At 34.9% G+C, this 23,468-nt stretch overlaps 1 protein-coding gene across 1 annotated transcript in view; it reads left to right on the top strand.

Annotated features, from left to right (window-relative positions):
• CCDC178 (coiled-coil domain containing 178) overlaps window positions 1–23,468 on the top strand; it is a 183,717-nt gene that overhangs the window by 52,317 nt on the left and 107,932 nt on the right. The window contains exons 14-18 of the mRNA XM_085221020.1: window positions 3,934–3,996; window positions 6,991–7,152; window positions 10,554–10,667; window positions 13,964–14,109; window positions 17,225–17,384. Coding sequence (XP_085077146.1) covers window positions 3,934–3,996; window positions 6,991–7,152; window positions 10,554–10,667; window positions 13,964–14,109; window positions 17,225–17,384 — 645 coding nt within the window. The remainder of the gene's footprint in view (window positions 1–3,933; window positions 3,997–6,990; window positions 7,153–10,553; window positions 10,668–13,963; window positions 14,110–17,224; window positions 17,385–23,468) is intronic.

Genomic DNA, 23,468 nt, shown 5'->3' with positions numbered 1-23,468 from the left:
AGAAATATGTGAAGGAAATAAAAAGGAATTTTCAGGGCTGTTTTTATACCAGGGAGATATAAATGGTGTTTTGTATATTTTTTACTAGTGTTCTTCTACTGTATATGAAGTATAGTTTGCTTGGAAGGAGGGACTTCAACATTTTGTTTTCAGTAACAATTTCAAGATTTCCTAACTTTTAATCAGTAAAATTAAGAACATTCATAGTATTTTCTAGACTAGTATGCATTGGCATGTTAAGCACTTCACATTTTTCCTAAGTAAGCAAATTCAAGTACTGGAATCTGCCTGAAAAACAGAAAAGAGGAATTGTTGGATGTGATTTAAAACAGAACCAGTTGAAAGGCTCTTGGAGCCAAAGGGAAAAACTGTAAAACATGGGCTAGAGAACTTCAGAGCTTTTCATTGTGCCAGGATGTCTTCTCTTGCATCAAATTTATATTACTGGTAATATCTGAATTTGCACCAAGTAGGTTTGCCCTATAAACTGTATTATTGGTATATTATGCTGTTCTATGGATGTATGTTTTAATGCTAAATTTGTTCTGTCTTGTTTGTATATAAATTTGCCAAGCACCATTTTCTCTGCATTCTTGGTGGTGTGCTAAAACTTATACATGAATGGATGTTCAACTGCACGAGCAGGGAGTCTTTTATGGTGCTTTTTTTTTGCTTTTTACTGGGAACTTCATGGGTGCTAAAAATTAGTCTAAGAAATCTGGATTTTAGATGAGTTTTAGGAAAAAGTCCCTGAATTATTTAGAATTGATGTTTGTCTCTTCTGTGAAAATTTCACAGTTATATTTTGAATTTTTAACATCCATGACATTCTGTGATAACTTCAACAGCTTCATTATGTGCTGTGTGAAGAATGAGAGCTTTTGTTTGATTTCTACCTAGAATATACTATATTCATACAAGGCCCTACTTCTTATTTCAAATATGGAATGATCATACATTCCAGATTTGCTTTCTACATGTCCCACGTTACTTTGCAAACTTTTATATTCTTTTTCAGGCTGAAGACTTCTGATCTGTTAACTTATTTCATGAATGAAAACTGTCCCATATCTGTCATCATTCTGTTTGCTCAGTACTTTTTCCATTACTGTATTCCATTTTCTATTATTACAGGGGAAGAGGGAGCAGGATTAGAACTGCAGAGAATATTCAACGTTTAGAAGCACCATGGGCTTATGCAGTGGTATAAGGAGAACCTCTGTTTTGTTCTCTTTTCCTTTCTTAGTAGTTCTTAACACATTTATTCATTTAAATGCAATGAAGCTTTTTATTCATGTCAGGGAACTGCCTGTTTTACCTTTGTGATCTTGTTCCTGTTTATTATTAACAAGCTCAGAGTCCAGTCTTCTGCAAATACTTGGTCCTATTGTCCAAGCATACATTCACCATTATTGAATTTTGTGTAATGTAAATAAGTAATCCAGATGTTGTTAAAATCAGTGCTTCTGGTCATCTATTAGTCTTACATTGTCTCTAGCAGCCTTCCTATTCAGATGTATTTGGAAAAGGATTTGTTACTAGTTCTTATGTACTTTGCATGTTTAATTTAAAAACTCTTTTTTAACTTCCCTGATGGTGCTTTTTGATTTAAATCCACAAAGTTCAGGATCTTTTCTATTTTGCTTCTTTTAGACATCATTTCAAATGTTGGAGGATACAGTCTGGCTGCTAACAGCTTCACTTCTGTTTAGTGGTGTTGATTTTTCTATTTGATGTTTCCAAAACATCCATCAAAATTGATTTGCATGTGCTTTGAGCCTCTAATACGATATATATAAATAGTCTCTGTCTAGCTTGCAAATATTTTACTTTTTCAACTATCCTTCATAACATTTCTAATAACAAATAAACTACTAATAACAAAAAAAGCCATTTTTGAATTTTGACTACAGCGTTACTTTTCGGATTTTGTTGTTCCTTAATCTCCCTAGTCAAGTCATAGATAGGGTTAGTATCCTGGGCATGCAGCCAGTCAGAAATGTATCTCATTTATGGTTATGCATTTATGGTTAGAGACAGAATTTAATTTCGTTTGTGTTCTAGTTTCTTTCTTGGCAGAACTTCTACATTAAGCCATTGTTAGTGTCCCATCTCCAGTGATTGCTTTCCAGCATCTCTTAAGTTCATTCAGTACCCTTGTTGTTGAGTATCTCCATCTCCAGCAGCGTCAGAGTTATCATTCTGTTATCAGCTTTAATGATTATGGTTAATCTATGGTTAATCTCAGCTACCATAATAGCTAAAGTAGTGTGGTTATATTTTCAAAGCTTAAACACATGAAGCCACATACAAAGATGGTCAGTTGCAAGAGCTAATTACAAGGTAAAAGTTGCTAGTTCAGTGAGAACAGAATGCAAAGAAGCTAAGATACCTCTCTGTCTAAGCAATAGTTGAATAGTGCTGAATTTTAAATATGTCCTTATAAATGATGGTGCAATTTTAAGTTGATTGTCTGGTCTCTGCTGATATTTTGTTAGAGCAATTACCTCTTGGTGTGTCTGACAAAGCATCTGTCTGTAACCACCAGTTAAACTGTCTCTGTAGGCTACTGAGCATAATGAAAAATATATTCACACAATCACCAGGTGTTATCATCAGTCATTCTAAATGATGCTGCATTTTGGAGAGCAGTCCAGAAGCTACGTACAGTTCATCTAAGGCTCAGTAGATTTAGATTCAGATAGGTTTATGGATGTGTTAGGGGGGTATGAAGGCCCACAGGCACTGATTTTTGCTCAGTTTTCCTTGGAGGAAATGTATGAACTTTCATCTGGAAATAAAAGTCACACAGAATCACAGAATCACAGAATGGCCAGGGTTGGAAGGGACCTCAAGGATCATGAATCTCCAACCCCCCTGCCACAGGCAGGGCCACCATGTAATACTAGACCAGGCTGCCAAGGGCCCCATCCAACCTGGTCTTGAACACCTCCAGGGATGGGGCATCCACAACCTCTCTGGGCAAAAGGCGATGTCTTCTACTCATTGATTACAGGATTTCCTCGAAATGTGCTTTCTACATGAACGCTGGTTTGCCTTCTCCTTTTCTCATGAAGTTTCTAATAGTCTTTGGGATTGGGGGCTTGCGAATAATTGGATATGTTTTCTCACCTTCTTCTGTATTTCCGTATGTATGTAACATCTGAGAGATTCTTATGACCTGCTCATGCAGTAACCTCCCTCTCTAAGTCCTGATGGCACGTGCTTCCAGAATGCAGATACAGATGTGAATTAAACATCTCAAAGAAATAGATTTCAACAATAGAAGGGATTGAGTCTGTTTCTAACTTTATTGTTGGCTATGTTATGCCTAGTTTTGCCTAAATAATGTCTTTAAATTCACTTAAAAGAAAACAGAAAAGCCTAATTAGGATTTGGCTTACACTTTGATCAGGTATATTTTAGTTATGATGATCTGCTAATGTGACATACATTAAACTAGTGGTTTTTAATGTGCAGTCTAGAATAATTTATTTAACTGTACTTCTAGAAGTGGTGTGAATAGAACGCTCATATAAGAAAAGGTTGAAACATGTTTAGATTTTTTCTAGAAATTATGAAAAAAGTCCTATCATAGACTGACAGAAGGTATTGAGATTTTTTAAAATTTCAACATTTGATGTTCCATCATTTTAGGTGAGCCACCTCAGCTTCTTCATGTATGCTAAGCTCAGGGAAAAAAAAAAAGTTAATGATATATTTATTCAAATTTAAAATATAGTCTTCCTTTTCTTGTAGTCTATATTTATTTAACTACTCTGCATGAGTAAGTGTTGTAATTTCATGTTTTGTATAGTTTTACGATAATCAAGAGAAAATTTAAAAGTGCTTGTCCTTACTGTGATGTCATTGCTGTTGTCTATTAATTTATTTTCTTATGTGTTGCATATGACTTTTTTTTTTTCCCCAAAGAATCTGGAGTGGAATCTTATAAAAGAAATTCAAGATGCAAAAGAAATTTGCAAAGTGATTCAGGTAAATATGACATTAACCCATTTACTTGAAAGCTATGTTTTCCTTCTGTGTTCTTTTTACTTCCTACCATAAATTAGCTTTGAATACCTGGTAGCCAATTTATATAGAAAGGTAATGGGTTTTGCTAAGTAACTGAGTTTGTTGTTTTTTATATCCAACTAGGAAAATGCAAATACTCATGAAAACTTGGACCATAGTAGTTGTATCCAAGATGTTTGCAATAACTTCCAGTTTGCTAGAAAAAAACACAACAGCTTTCAATAATAATTCATATATGCAGAGACAGTATCATCTGAATTTGTATTTTTCTTATTTCACTTTCTGTAGAAAGTAAAATCAGACTCTTATCATACTTGATACTGATGCATATATATATAAAATGAGCCATTTTAACACCATTTGATTTTCCCCTTGTGTGAACTACTTAATTCACACAAGATGTGCTGCTGTTACTTTTTTGATGTCAAATAGAAGCCTTTTTGTCTGGTCTTCACTGATACTTTTCAACAATCCTCAGGCAAGCATTGATACTATTTCAAATTTTCTTACTGAAATTCCAAGTAGGGCATTACCATCCATTTCCATCCTTTGGGAAATCAATTCCCTCAGGTGCCTCCCTCGATAGCATGGGTAACAGTCGTATTACATGTGTTGCAGTAACTGTAAGTTCTTAATGTTTCAAGCAAGACACGGAGTGGAAGCTCCAGGACTGTTTTCTGAAGTAATCCTCATTTTCTCCATTTAGTGTCACCAGTAAAAGATAGGGAGGGGGCCTTAAGTTGGAGTTATCAGAACCAGGCTCTAGCTTCCATCTGATCAATGATAGTCTGAGCAGCAGCTTTCAGACAACAAGATAACAGAAATTAAGAGTTTACCAGTTAGTCTTCTAAAGTCGGAAACCCTCTCTGGCTTCTTTTGTGGTTGTATCAAACAGGAAAGAGATAATCTCAAAGACTGCTCTTGGATTTACTGTGCTGACCATAAGTATTTCTGAGATCTTTGTTTCTCCCCACTCCCCTACCTTTTTTTTTTTTTTTTTTTTTTTTTTTGAGAGAGAGAGAGAGAGAAGTCTTATCCTTTTTATTTGCTTGTGGATATTCAACCTCCATCTTTCTTCCATTACAAAGCTTGTTCTCTTCCATTCTGTGACTTTGAACTTGCAGGAAATTAGCAGTAGAACTAGTATATACATTTCACACTTCTAGAAAGAAAACCTCTAGGAGGGATCTTGCAATTCCTTTGCATCCCTGACATAAGCAGGAAGTGTTGAATGCTCCTCTTCTAAGCCATGTGGTGCTCAAGGTTGTCACAATCCTGGGTCTTTGTGGTTGATGCCCAGCTTCCCTCTAATTCTTAGACTTTCCTCCAGAGAAGGCTGAAGGGAATGCTTTTCTTCCTGACTGCTGCAGCATAACAGGTTTGGTTTGCTGCTTCTGAACATCTTCACTTTCTTTGGATTCATTGCTGGTAATTTTCTATTATTCGTTGGAACTAAAAATTGCTGCCTTCTCTCTTGGTTCTTGCAAAAATCCCTCAGTAGTGATTCTGGCCTACTTCTTTCCTTCTACGGACAGGAACAGAAGAACAGTTCCCTAATGGGATATAAATTTGCTGCTCAGAACTTTTTTCATCATAGTTCATGTGTTTTCACAACAGAGGTTCATCTTTTTAAGTATCTCATGCTTCTTGTGGGCTCATCTTTATAAGTATCTTATACTTCCTGTAATGTTTATTTTTGACTACAACTTCTTTTACTTTTTATTTTTCCAAAACCTAATAGCATAAAATATAACAATGATAGCAAAGGCTACAGAAAAAGCAAAATCTATTATTAACAACTGACTATAAAAGTGTATAGCAGTTTAGAGGGGAGTCTTTTCTAAGGTAGCTAAAGGGAATTTCCTAATGCCATCTGAGTATAACAACCATTGATCCAGAATTACTTATGCTTATCTGGGAAGCTTTTCTATTCTACTTACCAATCATTTTGTCACCTGAAACTTAATCCATAACCTTCACCTAGCATAGTGAAAGTTCAGTTGCATTAACTACTAGAAGCACTTCAAATAAAGGTGAATATGTTCATAGACTATTAAAGGAGTTATTAAAGAATTAAAAGGATTTATTTTCCACCTAAAACTAAAAAAGCAAGTTGTGTGTATGGTCATTCCTTGCCTTCTTTCCAGTAATCTTCCTGGAACTCTGGTTCTGAAAGTGGAAATCAAAATGGTGGCAGTTGAATTCCACTTCATATACACATACATATATAGATATTGATTCTAGACATATAAGTTCTAGACAGATAAATAATTGAGTTCAAGTGATGGTGAATTTGGTGTAGTAGAAAATGCAAGTGTATGTAAGACCTCTCTGCACTTTATAAACAATGTACATAATATTTCTTTTTCTTTCTCTTTTTGTATTTCTTTTTGATGAGAGGAAGACGGAGTGGATGTAAGCTGGCTGTGAAGCTGGTTGTTGTATTTCCCAGCCTTGAAATGTGGTTATTTATTCTTTCTCTTTTTTCCTTTTCTTTTTCTTTTTTTTTTTTTTTTTTTTTTTTTTTCCTCCCTGAGAACTTTCGTATGATGATAGCATTTCCCATCAGAAAAGACTTCCTTTTTTAACATCATTAATACTTGGAATTTTAATTCCTCTTTTTGGAATTCTTTTCTTCTATTTGGTTAAGTATTACTGTAAATTAATTGTCTGCCTCAATATAATACTCGTATTTCATACTGTTTGTTGCTGATTCCTCTTCTGTGTTTGTTTGCCAGTTGTACTGGCTATTCAGCCTTTATTATTCACGTGCTTATTTAATGGCCAACTTTCCTTCATTCTGAAGACATCTTGAATTGCACAAAATTTTGTGGCCTATTCGAGGTATTCACTTAATGATATAAATGTTTTTTTTCAGATTTGAATTTTTCATGTTTAACTTACGCTTCTGATTTCAATACTGAAAGGTATTTCTCTATATATTTCAATAAACAGGCCAGGACTAAAAACATATATGATGGACTAGAGGAAAAGCAAAGAGAGAAACTAAAGAAAAGAGAAGAAGATATGAAGAGGATAGAAGAACTAGAGAGACACATAGCTCATCTAGAAGAAAATTTTAAAAGAAATGAAGATCTACTTAATGAAAACCATAAGGTAAAAGTGGTAGATTCTGAGCCATTTCCTGACATACTTTCTAATTATTATTACAAAAAAAAAAAAAAAGAGAAGAAAAAAAAAGAAAATTAAAAAGATGTAACAGAAGAGTTCAGAAGAGATTGATTGTTAAGGTGTGTGATTGTGCTGTGATACAACAAAACATACAGCCTGATCTCAGCCTTAGAGTCCTGTCCTTTCTTGCCTTCTGTATTAGAAAAATCATTATTTCTCTTTTAAGTTTTGTGATTCTCTTTCTTACAAAAGGGAAGACTGTTTAGTAATTGCTTATTTCCTGTGTATCTCTTTGTTAAGTTATAAGTTGAAAAGAGCAACCAATGTATAAGCCATGGCAGGCTGGAAACCCTTTTCCATTCTCTGCTTTGTGAGAGATATTGATTTTTTTCCTTTTTCTCATGAAACGTCTGTTTTATATAAGAAAAAGACACAGAAAATCTTAGTCTTAAAAACAAATCCTCAGCATACTGGAACTGACTTTGGATAAAGTACACCTTTCTCTACCAAGCTCTGCATTCATTTTGCTTCCGGTAAAGCATTTGTACTGTCATAGTCTGATGTGTTTTGAAAGCAAGGCTAAAGATATATTTTCCTCCAGTGGTCCAGTAATGACCTAGTACAATAGTATTGTCCCACATGTGCTGGATGTATTAATGATGCTAACTCTTCCTAAGGGGAAAACCTTGGGAAAATTTTCAGGAAGTAACCTTTCATCCAGAACAGTTCAAAAGAATAACAGGAATGACAACTGAAATTGTATGGCTGTGAAGCACTTCTTTTGTTACTACAGTTTCCTCTTTTAGATCTGGCAATCTTTTAGATCTTTAAAACTTTCCTTCTAAGGAGTGTTGCAACAGTGGTGATAAAGAACAGAATGTACATTAGACAATGTTATCTAAATAACTTTCTGTTTGAAACCAAGATATTACAGTGAGGATGGTTTTGAAAAATACTCATAGTATATGGATCAGTTTACTCAATCTTTAAAACTGGAGGCCTTAGGTGGACAATCATTTCCTTAAGTAATGATGATAGTCCTCTTGTGACCAATGTCTGTGGGAAACAGATGTTATTTTTATGAAAAGACACAGAAATAATCAAAATATGAACACTAGTTTGATGCAAGATGTAATGGCACTTCAGTGACTGTTTTGTATACGTATATCTGTACATTTAAGAAAAACACTAAATGAAACCAATACTACCTTTCCTTTGCAGAGCTCCTAGGATGTAATTTATTTGAAGATTTTTTATGTATTTTTTCTCATTAAGAACACTTCCGTAACATTGCATTATTCTTTTTGTACATCCTTTTCTTGATTAGATTGTTATTCCTTTTCTTATTTTGGGGAATGGCTCTGACAACTAGAAGCATTGGAAATATTTCATTTGTTTTCTGTCTTCTGTCACGTGTGCAGCAGAGTTTAGCATTCACAGTGATCATTGTACAAATCGAGAACACGAATTGTGGGCTGTCCTGTTGTCATTATGCTTAAATTAAGCTTTGCCTTACGAAACCTTTGATCTGTATGCCACCATGAAGTCATAGGACCATTGAATAGTTTGCTTTGGAAAGGACCTTAAAGATGATCTTGTTTCAACCCCTCTGCTGTGGGCAGTGACACCTTCCACTAGGCCAGTGCTCACTAGACTGCTCACTAAAGCAAGCAGTTTTTCAGCATAGGGAAAATTACCTGAAATTTCCCTCCACACACACCCCCCATGTGCAATCCTGTGTATTGGTTGTTGGGTTTTTGTTTTTTTTTTCTGTCAAATGAAATACGTATTTTATATACCTGAACTGAAAATAATCAGTGTGAAGGAAGGGCTTATCTCTTAAGTGTATGAAAGAGGAGAAAAATTTCACTTGTCCTGTTAAGAAAAAGCAAAATACCTTCATTTTTGTTTCAAAATCAACACCCAACAAAACTATTGCTTTTCCATAATCCCCGTACATCTTACAGCTCATGTTTTCAATCAAGTATGGTCAACATCTTTCAAGCCTTTTTAGTTTAGATACATGGTTTTTCTTATTTTTGGTCAAAGCCCAGACACAAGGGTTTCTGTTGTCTCATCCATAAGTTCTTACAGAATCATTCTACATGTTTATAGTTCAGTTATCTGACTACTAGTAAATAGTTTGCCACAGGAGATCATCTCTATTTTTTATTGTTACTCTACATGAATTATTCTTTATATTACCTGCATATAGCAATACTTCAACACTTTGGGGGGAACACTGGAGAATGTAGAATAGTTTGAGTTTAGATAATGAATTATTTGATAGTTTATTTTTTATTCAGGTTTAATATGTCAAATTGGAAAAAAAGCCCTTCTCTAATAGCTAATAGTATTTTCAAAACAGCGTAATAATGGCAGTGACTAATGATGTTAGCCCTTCCCTAGCTAAGACTAAGTAGAAACAATGTGACAAAGATCACATCATTAGTTTCCTGGAAACCTGGGGAGGTGTGGCATAAGTTATGTATCATTGTCTATAGCTGTGTATTTGCTTCTGTAATACAAGCCTGGAAACAGAGTTTGCCCAAGCAGATTTATATGTGAATGATGTGTGAGATACTGGTAATGCCAAACAAGAACTTTCTCATTGATTAAATGTTTAAAATGTTTCAGAATGGAAATACTAATACTGATTTTAATGTTTATTGTTATATAAGATGAATTATATTTGAAATTTTGAACAAGATAGTATAGTTGTTACGCAATTATTTAAGTAGATTTTGTGATATAATTTTTTATTACATGCATTAATAATTGTTTATATCATTTAGTATCTGGTGCACACCAATGGTGCAAATGAAATTAATACAATTGAGAAGAACTGTTTTGTTTGAGGTACTAATTAATAACAAACTGGATGAATGAAAAATACAAAAATGAATTATCCGAATATTGCATTTTCCATCTTCTTCCTCTTCTTCCTAGCTCTCTTTAGCTGTATTTTTCACAAGTTAGTGATAAGAAATAGTAAGCATTTCTCCTTTATGTTCCTTCCGTGGAAGCTATTCCAAATATGCATTTTAGTTAGATAACTTTATTTGTAGCTTTCTTGGCAGAAGGAATGTAAAGAAGCCTGGGGAGAAGAGCGAGCAGTGATATTTTGTTGTATGATGATAAACACTGTTTGAAGCACCAAAGATGTTTTCTCTTTTATATGTGCATTTTTTCCTTCAAAGAGTAGAGTACACAACATGTGAATGAGCATGCTGTGTTGATAGAAAAAAGGTATGTAGAGGTAAACAAAAGTAAACTTAAGAATAGTAACTTAAGTAGCTTACAGCTAAAATATTATCTGATTTCTCTGGAAGGTAAGACAATAAGTTTTGAATAATAACACATCTCTTTGTGGATATTCCTTCTAGAAACTCTCCTATTTGAATCAGAGGGCACAAGAGCTAGATAAAAAGCAGAAGCAAACAGAACAACAGCTGAAGCAAAAAAGAAATATTCTGCAACAGCAATTAAATGCTACACAGGTGAATAATTTAATGTTTTCGTGGCCTTTTTGAAGTACATTTTATCTCAAAACTTAAACTGTGTTTTCTACACAGTTGCTTTGAAACTATGTACATGTATATAGTGTATGCATTTTTTTTTTTCTCGTACTTGCACTAATGTATGAGGTCCATAGTCTTAAAACAGAGTAAAGTACAAAGCAGAATAGATATCGGGGTCATGTAGAAGTCCTTTGCTTTCTTCATTTGCTGCACTGGCTCAGATTGCTTGAGGGGCTTTGGAAATGTAAAGGAGAAAATCAATAACAGATGAAAACTATACTGATGTGATAGAAAGTGCCTGCTAATTGCATGTTTGCACAGCAGATGGCATCTTTTTGTAAATGATAGCTTATATCTGCTGTATCAGTTACTAAACTGTATAATCCACTGAAGGGAATTACTGAATTTCATTACTGAACACTATGTTTTATATAAATGTGTTCATAAGCATTACAAGAAGAAAGCATCGTCTTTCTAAGATATTGTTCATTTTTATTATTCTTTCATTTGTATATGTATAAACTTAAGTTAGATATTACAGCCTCAAAAATGAGTCATAGATTAAAATAAAAACAAAACAAAACAAAATGCTTTCATGTTGTTCAGCATCGCTTTCACAAACCTGGCAATTTCTTCCTAAAATCTCTAACACTTCCTACTCATGCCAATCTTAAATTAAGGATTGGGGAATTCACTGATACACTCAGACTTCTAAATTTGATAGGAAAGACGGAGTTTATGAATCTCTTTCTGTGAAACATGAAGCACACTGCAGGTTTACCAGAACACCTTAGAACATGTGGAAGTGACTGATGAGTCACATACTGATCAACATACATATCAGCATACTGATATTCAGTAATTCTACATTGTTTTCCAGTGCAAGTCATTCTTAGGCTTTAGTTTTAAGAATACCTTTCTTAGTAACTGTAAATAACTGTTCCTGTTGGCAATATTTCAGCTAGTGTTCTGTGGAAATGAAACAAAAAAATGTAGAAAGCCTATTTTATCAAATCTCCAGAGCACTGAACTAGTGATGCTATTTGGATACCCTTAGTACTACCTTCTTAGAACCTGTTGCTATTCCTTAAGCACAGCAATTGAAGTTTTGTGAAAGGGGAGCTAGGCTGTTAGCTACTACAGCAGATCCTAAGGAGGGGCTTTTCAGTCTACCAATATTTAGATTACAGAATGTAGAATAACTCAATGTTTTTATTTGTCTGTTCTAAAACCTGATTGCAAGTTATTTATCTTCTGTAATAGGTACCAGATTGCACTGACCCAATGGCTAGTATTCCCTGGCCTTGGAAGCCAACCTTTTTACTTCTTATCTGCCTTCTCAGGATGTCAGTGACAAAATGCTTCTTCACTGGCAGTTTTGTTCTATCATAGCTCATATATGAATCTGACTGTCTTTAGCAAAAATAAGTAAATAAATAAATGAACAGGTCACGAGTTCTTTTTATATATATTTACACTATGCTCTGATACTTCAATCATCTCAAATTTAATTATTTGCTTAAGATTAGGGCCTGAGCAAGTAATCTGCTCTGATATTACATATACCACAGGCTATTACATTTCCACCAAGTTCCTCTGTTTCTGATCCTAAAACTAACAGGGGTTTGAGACTCTATATGGGCAGTTTAGTTGCACAGGGATTTGCATTAATTACCATATCTTCATTTTTCTTCTAATGATTCTATGTTCCTGCAGGAAACTTGAAATTTCCACCTTATCCTATACATACACGTACTACATTTTAGAAAGTTCAAGAGATCTCAAGGTATCTCATGCACTTCTGTGCTTATGTTCCTATCTGTTATAAAAGTTTTGATTCATCGATTTTTTTTTTTCAGCCTCCTTTTAGCTATACCTTTACAAAACACTTACTTTATAAGGAAAATGATCATTAAGCTATGTACCAGGCTACTGCCTCAGAAAAATGGTACACTATCTAAAAAAAAAATACTGACCTTATTAAAATATTTACATATATTCTTTGTCTACTAAATTTTAAGGTCTTAATTTTTTTTATTTCATGCGGTGTTTATAATTGTGTGCATATTTAAATTATCTGAATGTGTGTGTATGCATGGGGATAATCAAAAGGTATTTTCCTCCCTCTTAATTTAACCCACTTATATAACTGTTTACAGCTCATTAGTATGGGTTATAAACTCTAATGCAGCTACTTTAAAAGTATAACCCAACTAATAGACTCAACTTTTTAATACTTTTGTACTGCTGCAGTGCATTATGTTTACCTTGTTTATTGAGGAAGCTGACGTGTTTTTTTACTAGATACTGATGCTATTGGAAGTACTGTTTGCTTTTCTCATGAATCTTTACTCTTTTTTTGATCCTATAATTGTTGGTCTCTTTTGGAATGAAAAAGATATTGCAGTGTAATATCTCTTCTGTGGATTAGGAAGTTTAGTTTTTAACTTGTTTTTTTTTCAAAAGCTTAATATCAGAATCTCTTTGAAAAGTTGTGTACTTGTAGATGAGCTTAGCAGTCTTGTCCTCTGTGCTTATATTCTCCAAAGTATGGAGTACAGAGCAACTCTGTTATGAAAAAAGGTCAATATCTAAAAGAAGAAAGCTCTCAATTTAGGCAACTAAGTGAATAATGACAGTTTTCAGAGATAATGACTAAGCTAGCTTCTGCCTGGAGTTGGTGGCATCTGAAAATTTGTTTTTTTTCCTTAAAGATTAGTTTTTCAGGTATTTGCCTAAAACAGTTTTGCAGCATGTAAGCAATTTGATGATCTAGCAGTAAAAATGGCCAGTTAAGACACTGCCTGCACTGAAATAAACAGACCCAGGCTTGGTCAGATGTGAAAATTGCTCCTTTTCATTGTTGTTAATAAAGTTGTTGCTGTGCAAGGCTGTGCTTATCTGAAAAACTTCTATGTAAAAGAGCAAAAATTAAAGAGGATATGTATGTTATGTATTTTTATGAGGGTGACCTACAAACTTACGAACATACATGTACAACATAAGTGACTGCAAAAATTGTGTCATAATAAAATGTATGGATATATAGTAGATGTGCAACAAGTTGGTGGACTATAACTAGATTGGCAAAATCATGCTCTAATAGAAAAGGAATTACTCTGTTTCACTAAGTACTTCAACTGCCCCTCTAGAAGCAGTTCTATTTCTTTGAGTATACAGTTTATGAATTGATGCCCGTTATCATGTTCCTAAAATACAGCACTGGGAAATCTTGCCCTCCTAGTTTATATACTATACGCTTTTTTAATTTCCAGGAAAAACAATCATTTCTTTCTAGTCAAATTGATGAAAACTGTCTCACTATGGAAAATTTAAAAAATGAACTTAAGGAACTCTCTGAATTATGGAATATGAAGCAAACACAGATGGAAGATGCAGAAAAACTGTTAATCGATTTACGGTAAGACCTGCCTGTTACATGAAGCTGTAAAGGTAGTTTATTGCTTTTGTAAAAGTAATTTAGTAATTTTATTCTATTTCTATTTCTACAGGTAGTTTTATTATTTTACAGAGTTATTCCTAGGAAATACAATGCACTTTTCCTCAATAATTTGAAAGTATTTTTGTGTGTTTACTGACAGTAGATGTAATGCATTTGTAGAAGTTATTTATGACACAATGTCTACCTACCAAACTGAATTTTGGGTATCAATATTACTACTTGAAATCTAATAATATTCATGGTCAGTTGCATCTTTAATTAATGGTAGATTCCTCTCATTCTGCGTTGTCTCTGTTTTAAGAAGGGTGGATCAACGCTTACTGTGACTGATGAGTCCTGAAAATAGTCTCAGAGGGCTCTATGTAACTGATTATGGAGACTGCCTTCTAGGCCACTGAAGCCTTGGAGAGCCATATATGCTGATTGCACAGCAGGCTTACTCTTCAAGGAGAAAGGTGAACCTGCTATGCAGTGTCAGATGGAAAATAGCTTGGATTGTTGAGTTGTGCAGAATACCTAAATAATGAAAAAACATTCCTGGTCTCATTGTAATACAGTTTGCTGTCTGTCATCTTATTCACTAAATATATTGTCAATGTTGAAAGATCTTTGAGAGATTACTGCATTAAATTATTGTCTGGAAAAAAAAAAAAAGTGATACTACATATAGATTTTTAGCTGAATATGTGGGACAGAATTACAGACTCACTGAGGTTGGAAAGGGCCTATGGAGATCATCTAATACAATGCCCTTCTAAAGCACATTCCCTAGAGTATGTTATACTGGCAAGCATCCTTGTGGATTTTGAATATCTGCAGAGAAGGAGACTGTAACCTCTTCAAGCAGCTTGTTCCAGTGCTGTGTAATCCTCAAAGCAAAGAAGTTTTTCTCATGTTCAGAAGGAACTTCTGTGTTTCAGTTTGTCTGTGTTGCGTCTTGCCTTGTTGCTGGGTAGCACTGAAAAGACACATGCCCTTTAGATATTTGTAAGCATTGGTAAGATCCCCTCTCAGTCCCTCTTCTCCAGGCTGAACAGTCCCAGGTCCCTCAGCCTCTCCTCATAAGGAAGTGCTCCAAGCCCCTCATCATCTTTGTGGCCCTCTGCTGGACTCTCTAGAAGTTCCCTGTCTTTCTTGAACTGAGGATCCCAGAATTGGTTACAGTACTCCAGATGTAGTCTCACCAGGGCAGTAGAGGAGTATGATCATGTTCCTTGACCTGCTGGCTACGCTCTTGTTAATGCACCTCAGGATCCCATTGGTCTTCTTTGTCACAAGGGCACACTGCTGGCTCATGGCCAACCTTTTGTCCACCAGCACAAACAAGCCCTTCTCTGCAGAACTCCTTTCCAGCTCATCATCCCCTAGCCTGTTCTGATGCGTGAAGTTATTCCTCCCCAGGTGCAGGACTCTACGCTTGCCCTTTTTGAACCTTAGAATGTCCCTTTCCACCAACTCTCCAGTCTGTCTAGGTCTTGCTGAATTGCAGCACAGCCTTCTGATGTATTAGCCAGTTCTCTCAGCTTTGTATCATCAGCAAACTTGCTGAGGGTACACTGTATCTCTTCATCCAGGTTACTAGTGAGTATTAATAGTAAAAATATTCAGAAGACTTTTTTTTTCAGGCTGTTCTACTTTATTGTATTCATTTTGTTTTGACTGATACGTCACTTGGTATTTTGTCAGGCTGTTTTAAGTAAGTTTTGTTTAGCCATTTCCTGTTATATTTTGTGTTACTCTTCATAGGAGTGCTGATTCCTGCCTTCACAGAAAAACTGAGATCGAAGAACTAACTACTTCTAGTTTTACTCTTGGCTGTTTTTCCTTTTTTTTTGGCATGTTGTCTAGCCTAATCTGCTGGATGAATCTGAGGTAAAACAGCCCCTACTTTTGCTGTCCATCTTTATCGTTATCCTTTTATAGTTATCTTTCTACCATTTTCTTCTGAAGAACAACCCTTCTTTCACTTATTATTGTTTACCAGCAGTGCAATAAAAGGACTAAATAACAGCTACTGGTATGAAATAGAAAAGAAATATTGACACAATGTTTTCAAAATAATAATAAAATTAAATACTTTTTTTTTTTTTTTTTTTTAAATAATATGTTTGAGTGCAAAACTGAAAAAGATCCCATCACAAGTATCCCACCTGGAAAGTGCTTTATACCATTGGCTTTGGAAAAATTATGTTTTCACTATTGGAATAGATAAAGACATGTCTTTGTGTCATGAAATTAAGAAAGAACATTAAATATATTAATTCCACGTTTTTAAAAAAATCTCATTGAAGTTTGGTGCCAATAAAATTAGAAGGATGATGACCAAATCCTGTGAACTGAAGATTTTGTGGGAAGCACACTTCCTTAAGTTTTTCTTGCCCACTCTTTTTGTAGGTTTTAAGAAAAAAAAAAAAAAATTAAATATGAAAAGAAGTAAAGAAGTATTATTACTTATATACTTTAATTATTTTATATATTTTGTATACTGCCTAAAGGAATTTATCTTCATTCAGTGCAGCCCAGGCAAGCCAGACAGCTGGACATCCATGTCTTAGATGTTTCAGTTTTCTGCAGAAATCTTGTTCTGTAGGAAGTCTTTGATTAAAAAAAGAACATGCTAGTAGGGACAGAGACAAAACAAACAAACAAACAAACAAATAAAAATATGTATATACAAATGATGTGAAGCTTCCTTTTTCTGTCTCAACAAATAATAAAATATTGTTTATCCAGTGTGACATGAGCTCATTCTGTGTCTCGGAATATAATTATTTCAGCAAATGTTTCACATCTAGTAGTAAACTAGTTAATTCTCTAGAAGGTTATTTTTAAAAATGCAAGTTGTTATGAAAATTGAGAAATTTGTATTTCTTGATAGACTCATAAGTGATCTAAATATTATGGATAAGATCAATCATATTGCTCTGTATTTTTAAAATGGTATAATTATTAGGAAGAGGACTGTCCATTTTATCTGTTATAAAATTTAAAATTAAACCTGTATGTAAAGAATGAAAAATAGTATAGGATAATCTTGTGACTGTTTCATTGAATTTATCTTTTTCTTTTAAAGGAAAAATCTAAGTGGTGTGATGTTTAAGCAGCAAAATGTCCAGACACTATTTAATCATTTCCAAGATGAGCTAGCAGAATATGAAAAAAGGTTAATGCAGGAAGCAAAAGCATGTGGAGAGTTACTACAGACAAGAAAGAAAGATCTGAAAAATTCAGAAGTGAGTATTATCAGATCTGTGTTTCTTTATCTGAGAAATGATGCAACAATTTAGTTACTTCTGTCTCTTTTTTAGATGTAAAAAACAGAGTAATTTTATTAAAAGTTTGAAATTAGTAGTATCTTGCCAATATGCAAGTATTCTAAGTGAAATAAATTTATACTTTTCTGTAGTTCAGTTTTACATTTCTTTGAAAAAGAAGTGACTTTAGGAAAATTATAAAATGATGCATTTGCTTTGGCACATTTAGTTTTTCATTAATGTTTAGGATTCTTGCAAGCTTTCTCTAACGTATTTTCTTTCCCTCTGATTTGTGGATACCTCTAGGAAAGGAAAAGTCATCTCTTCTGCTAACTTAATAATCATTTTATATCTTCATCAGGAGCTTAGTCTTGAACAATTTTGGCTAAGATCAGCATTTATAAGTTTTCATTCCTTTTTAATCACCTATTTAGAAGAATAGTGCTCCGTGCATTATGTAAAACTTTTTGAACTGTCAAGAGTGAACCCTCATCTGGATCTTAGGTACAGCAACTGATACCAAGAAGGTGGAGCCAAATATTAAGGGGGAGGCATCAGAGCCAATTGAAGCAGAGGTATAAAATACGAAGGAATAATAATCACAAAATCTTAACAGAAATCAGATGCAATACAATTATTTACTGTTTTCTGCATTACTTTTAGAAGTAAATTGAGGAAAACATGAACGTTCTTGATTCTCTCAGGTGCAAGATGAAGTGCTTCTACAGTGATATCAAATCTAAGTTTTGTTTTCTTTCTAGTGATGGGAAACTTTTAGCCTGATTTTTGTCTCAGCACTGCATAGCGGAAATTTATTATTCTGTGCGGTTTATTATTCTGTTGCAAATTGCATTTTCTTCGAAGTCTGTACAGCTTAGAGTGAAAGAAACTTATTTTTCTTTAATTAGAGATTGCTGCTTTATAGCTATTCATTGGGATATCAGTCCTTACAAAATATCAGTCTACAGTCTTGTGTTAAATTAATAGTAAGGTCAAAAATACCTGCTAGTATTTCGACTTGCTCATTTTTATCTTAACTTCAAAAATCACTGTAAGGGTTATTAGGTGAGGTACCTTTCTTATCTCTTTTAGAACACAAGATTTGTTCTTCCTATTGTTTCCTGTTATGTCTCTACTCCCATCTCCTTTTCATGCTGAGTTATCGGTATTGCAGGAAGAGCTCTTAACAGTATTTCTTTATTAACGTAATGTTGGGGTAATGAGATTACACCATGATTTTGGTGGTTAAATGTAAGTAAAAATATTTTGTTGCATGTCCGTGAGCCTGTTTAAATTTTTCTGGTCTCTGTGATGACATCTCTTCAGTTAGATCTGCAGCTTGAATGGAGGCACACACTGTTGCCCTTTGACTGTTTGCCTACTTATTACCTAGTCATCTTAATGTTATTGCTAGGAGTATCCCCAGCAAAGACAGATATTTCTTCAGTACCTTATGGACAGTCAAAAAAAATTCAGCAGGGATTCAGTTTTTGTTCCCAAAAGAAATGGGCAGAAGGCCTAGTAACAGTGAGTGAAAAAGTTTAATAAGCCATTGAAACTAGGATTTATAGGTGATTCAATTTAAATTCCAGTAAACTCAGGAGAGATAGCCATGATTTGTGGAGATTGGAACATTTATTTTACAAAAATGATCAGCATAGCTGTCCAGGAAAGGTCACTTGCACTGTTTTCAGAATTTTTTTTGCAGATGGTAAAAAGTCAAATCATCTAGCCTGCTAGATAAAGCCTACCATCCAGCCTATGATAAAGTTATATTTTCTTATTTAATGGATTTAATGAAAAAGCATTTCTATTCTGATTTTTGGATCAAACCATGTGTGTAGATGTCACAACTTCAGATGCTGTGATATATTATTATGAAGCTTTGTCACCCATGGTCTGGAGATGGAAACTGGTTTGCTGATGTAGTAATGGGGCATACATCTCAGTTCAGTTTTCACAAGTCTTGCTCTCTTGAAAATGGTTGAGGCCACTCAATCCCCTGCTCATAGATAATACAATAGAATGAGACAGCCTATTTTTAAGGTGAGACGTGGAGGTCTGATTAACATGATTTCTCCAATTGGAAGCAGTTTCATTAGGTTCTGATCTAGGATTTCTAGGAATTCTAGTCAGACATTATATTGAATAAGAATTACCTGTCCTAATATAAAAAAATAAAAATAAAAATAATAACAATAATTAAAAAAACTTGGTTCCAAGTGTAAGAAAGTGCAAAAACTGAAAGGGAGTATTTCCTGAACAGTCTGTGAATATGTATGGTAACACCGCATGTATTCAAAGGTGAGGTGAAAGCAAAACCCCAAGCAACTCAATGTATGTTGTGTTGTTTAGTCTAGAAGAACTGCTGTTAGATATTTTGATTTATTCAGGAACTGATTTAAATGGGAGAAATGAACATGTATGTGTCAATGCAAAACATTAGATGTGCACATTTGTCCTGTTTCAGCCCAAAGAACATCAATTGTACAATGCTATTTTGATTCTTGCTATGATGGGAACACTCGGGCTGCTTGGTGGCAGAGCTGTCACCTTGATGGTGCAGTGTAGGGGCAGGGTGGGGCCAGTACAGATACATAGAATCACAGAATCATAGAATGGCCTGATTTGAAAACGACCACAGTGATCATCTAGTTTCAAGCCTCCTGGTGTGTGCAGGGCTGCCAGCCACCAGACCAGGCTGCCCAGAGCCACATCCAGCCTGGCCTTGGATGCCTCCAGGGATGGAGATTTACCTCCTTGGGCAGCCTGTTCCAGTGTATCACTACCCTCTGAGTGAAAAACTTACTCCTAATATCTAACCTAAAGCTCCCTGTCTCAGTTTAAAGATATTCCCCCTTGTCCTATCACTATCCACCCTTGTAAACAGTCATTGTCCCTCCTGTTTATACATTCCCTTAAGATATTAGATGACCACAATGAGGTCTCCCTGGAGCCTTCTCTTCTCCAAGCTAAACAAGCCCAGTTCCCTCAATCTTTCCTCGTAGGAGAGGTGCTCCAGCTCTCTGATCATCTGATGAGGCGGGGGTCATTCCATACCACGTGGCACCACATGGAGGAGTATAAAGCTGCAGGCAGTGGGACGGGGCCTGGCTGCTGCTTGGGGTGCTGTGAGTTGGTCAGTGGGGTGAGTCCTTGCATTATTGCACGGTGTCATTTTGGTGCTGTGTGTTGGGCAGCCAGTAGTAAGGAAGTGCTGTGTGGCTGCATATTGTTATCATTGCATTTTTGTTTCTATTTTCCCCTTCTGTCTTAGTAACTGGCTCTTATTTCACCACATGAGTTCTGTTTTGTTTCCAGTTCTCTCCCTCATCCAGCGGCGAGGCAGTGAACAAATGGCTGTGTGGTGTGAGCTGCTGCCAGGTTACACCACAACAGCAGTTGACTGTTTAGCTTCAAGATTAAAATTACAATCATCCTCATTATCTTGTTTTTAAGGCAGGTAAAAGCCCCTAGGCCTAAAGGAGAAGTCTATGTTTCTGAAAGGGGTGGAAGGAGTATTGAGGCTGAGAAATCTCGTCGGAGATCTATCAAATGTCCAATTAAGTGTTGTTTTTGTGGTGACTTGTGGGTTTTGTGAGGGGAAGTGAAAGCTATAATGGAGAACGAGAGGAAAGGAAAAACTTCTTGCCAAGAAAAAGAGTTTGAATGGCTTGACAGAAAGAGGATCGATTGTTCAAAGATCTTAATAAGAAGCCTCTCTATTCTGGGGTCTAGAGGGGAATATTAAATCCATAGAAAAGATCTCTTACTAAGAGATAAACTGGCCAGGAACCAAGTGAGAAATTTAGTAATTTCATGAGAAAGCTAGAGACTTCTTGTCAGAGCTGTGAAGGATTTGGAGTTGAGAAATAGCCTTGGTAGGGGAGAATCTGCATAAGCATATGATGGCCTTAGCACTGCTCCTGGAAGAAAGAAATATCGTGAGGAGATTCCTGTCCAGAAGCAATCTTTTCATGATGAAGACTAAATATCATGAGAAACCAAAGAATCAATGTGCCTGGTTTTTGCAGGAATACACATGGTGTGTGTTTTGGCTGAAGAGCTGAGTCACAGCTTTTACAGTCCTCCCAGACAGTCTTATCATGGGAGAAAGTGCTGCCAAGTGCAAAGATTGTGACACATGAATTTAGCAAATGTCACAGCTAAGCACAAGGTGTGATTTTTGTTTTCCCAACGTGCATTCTACTAAATGTGGTGAAATTTACATATGTAATGATAAAGTTATACCTTACAGGCATATTTTATCACTGTGCTATTTGTAACTACTCTCATAGCATCTCATTACCTTATGTTCTACAGAGATTGTACAGTCCCCAAACTATCACATTGCCATTTGGTTCAGTGCTGATATGTGCAGTATTAAACACACAGATAAGAATTCTTTGACATAACAATTCATAATGAGTGTTGGATCACGTTCAGAATGATTATATTGTGCCTTGTTTTCTTAACCTGAAAGCAAGCCTGCTTTTCTGCTGCTAATGTGATTATTGTACTTCCAATTACAGTAACTGTAAAACTGATTACTGTGGTTGTTGAAGATCGAGCAAGACAATTTGAATGACCAACACCCTCTTGAAATGTGAAAATATGTCCTCATTAAGATTTGCTATTGGCCATGTGATCATATATTTCTGAAGTGCAAGTGTATAAATTTTTAAATTCAGACATCTGTATACAGTGGATTATACATTTGAGAAGCGCATTTAGTTTTGTTATCCAGAGCATTAACTGGATTACTGAATAGCAGTACTGAAATACTGATTCTTTAACTTTCCTTTTGCACTATAATCACTACCAGTATCAGAATTTCCTAATTCTATTAAGTAAGATTAGTCTTCTGCTAAAAAAACCCTTACCACCCAGTAATGTTTCTAGATTTTCTGTGAATTTACTTGACTGTTGGATGATACTGGAAAATAAGATAATAGTAAATTGTTATTTCTTTTGCATTGTACCTTGGTGAGCTTCAGAAATGTTCAATCTAAAACTGCACCTTCAAATTCCCTTAATGGAATGATGTTTTCAGTTTATCATAATGTGAAAAGCTTAAAAGTAGAGAAAAGCACCTTTTTTTCAGTGTAAATTTTATATATAATAAAATAAGTTTATAATAATTTATTCATAAAAAACATTCAATCTGCAAATATTTGATCTAAATGTTTTGACCCTAACTTAAATGTTTTTTGTTTTAAAACAAATCAGCATGTTCCTATGAGCACTTTCTTTTTTCTTTTTTTCTTTTTTTTTTTTAGTAGAAAAGCATTTTCCATCTCGGAAATGATATATCAGAAAATCCATGACCGGTTCTAACAGCTAGTCATGATATGTTATTTCATCAGGTATTGAGAGTATTACTAATGACATAATCTACAAAATGGCATATTTCAGAAGAGATTCTTACAGCAATACAATAATACAGTGCTGAAAGCTGAATTAAGAAATAGGGAGAAACTAAGTTAGATACAAGAGACTGTTTATCATCATGGTATTAGATAAAATCCACTGGGTGCCTTTTATCATTTACTATTCATCTATTTAGGTCATTTTTTCTACTAGTCATTGTTTTCAGTCTTGCTGCACTAATATGTTCAGAGAGCTTCCATCTCTTACTTTCAAAAAATTCTGCTAATCAATATTAATGTTACTGAAGAGCTTTGTTTCAGCATGTCCATGTAAACATGAGAGTTACGTTTGAAGATATATGACCAGAGGATTTTTTTTAATACCTAGAGAGCCATTGATGCCTTTAGGCTATTCTCTGTGTGTGTACGAGGTAAGGATAACAAATAGTCTGGCTATAAAATTGTCTTTAATTAGTTGACTCAGTGGCTTCCAACAGTGTGCTACGCTGGTATGTGAGACTCCCGTGTTACAAGATAGGCTTTTGCATCTTAGTCCATGCTCCTGGGTAGACTTAGCATATCAACTTACATGCTGTCCTGTGGGAAGCACTGGCAGTATTACCCAAATAACCATCCCACTGATTTTATTGGCTCATGGGGAAGTCATATACTCTCCCTTCTGAGGAATACACAT

The sequence above is a fragment of the Meleagris gallopavo genome, chromosome 3, assembly GCF_905368555.1.
Source record: "Meleagris gallopavo chromosome 3, MGAL_WU_HG_1.1, whole genome shotgun sequence".
NCBI lineage: Eukaryota > Metazoa > Chordata > Aves > Galliformes > Phasianidae > Meleagris > Meleagris gallopavo.
Note: the sequence above shows the minus strand (reverse complement) of the source record. Positions and strands in the feature narration are given on the sequence as shown.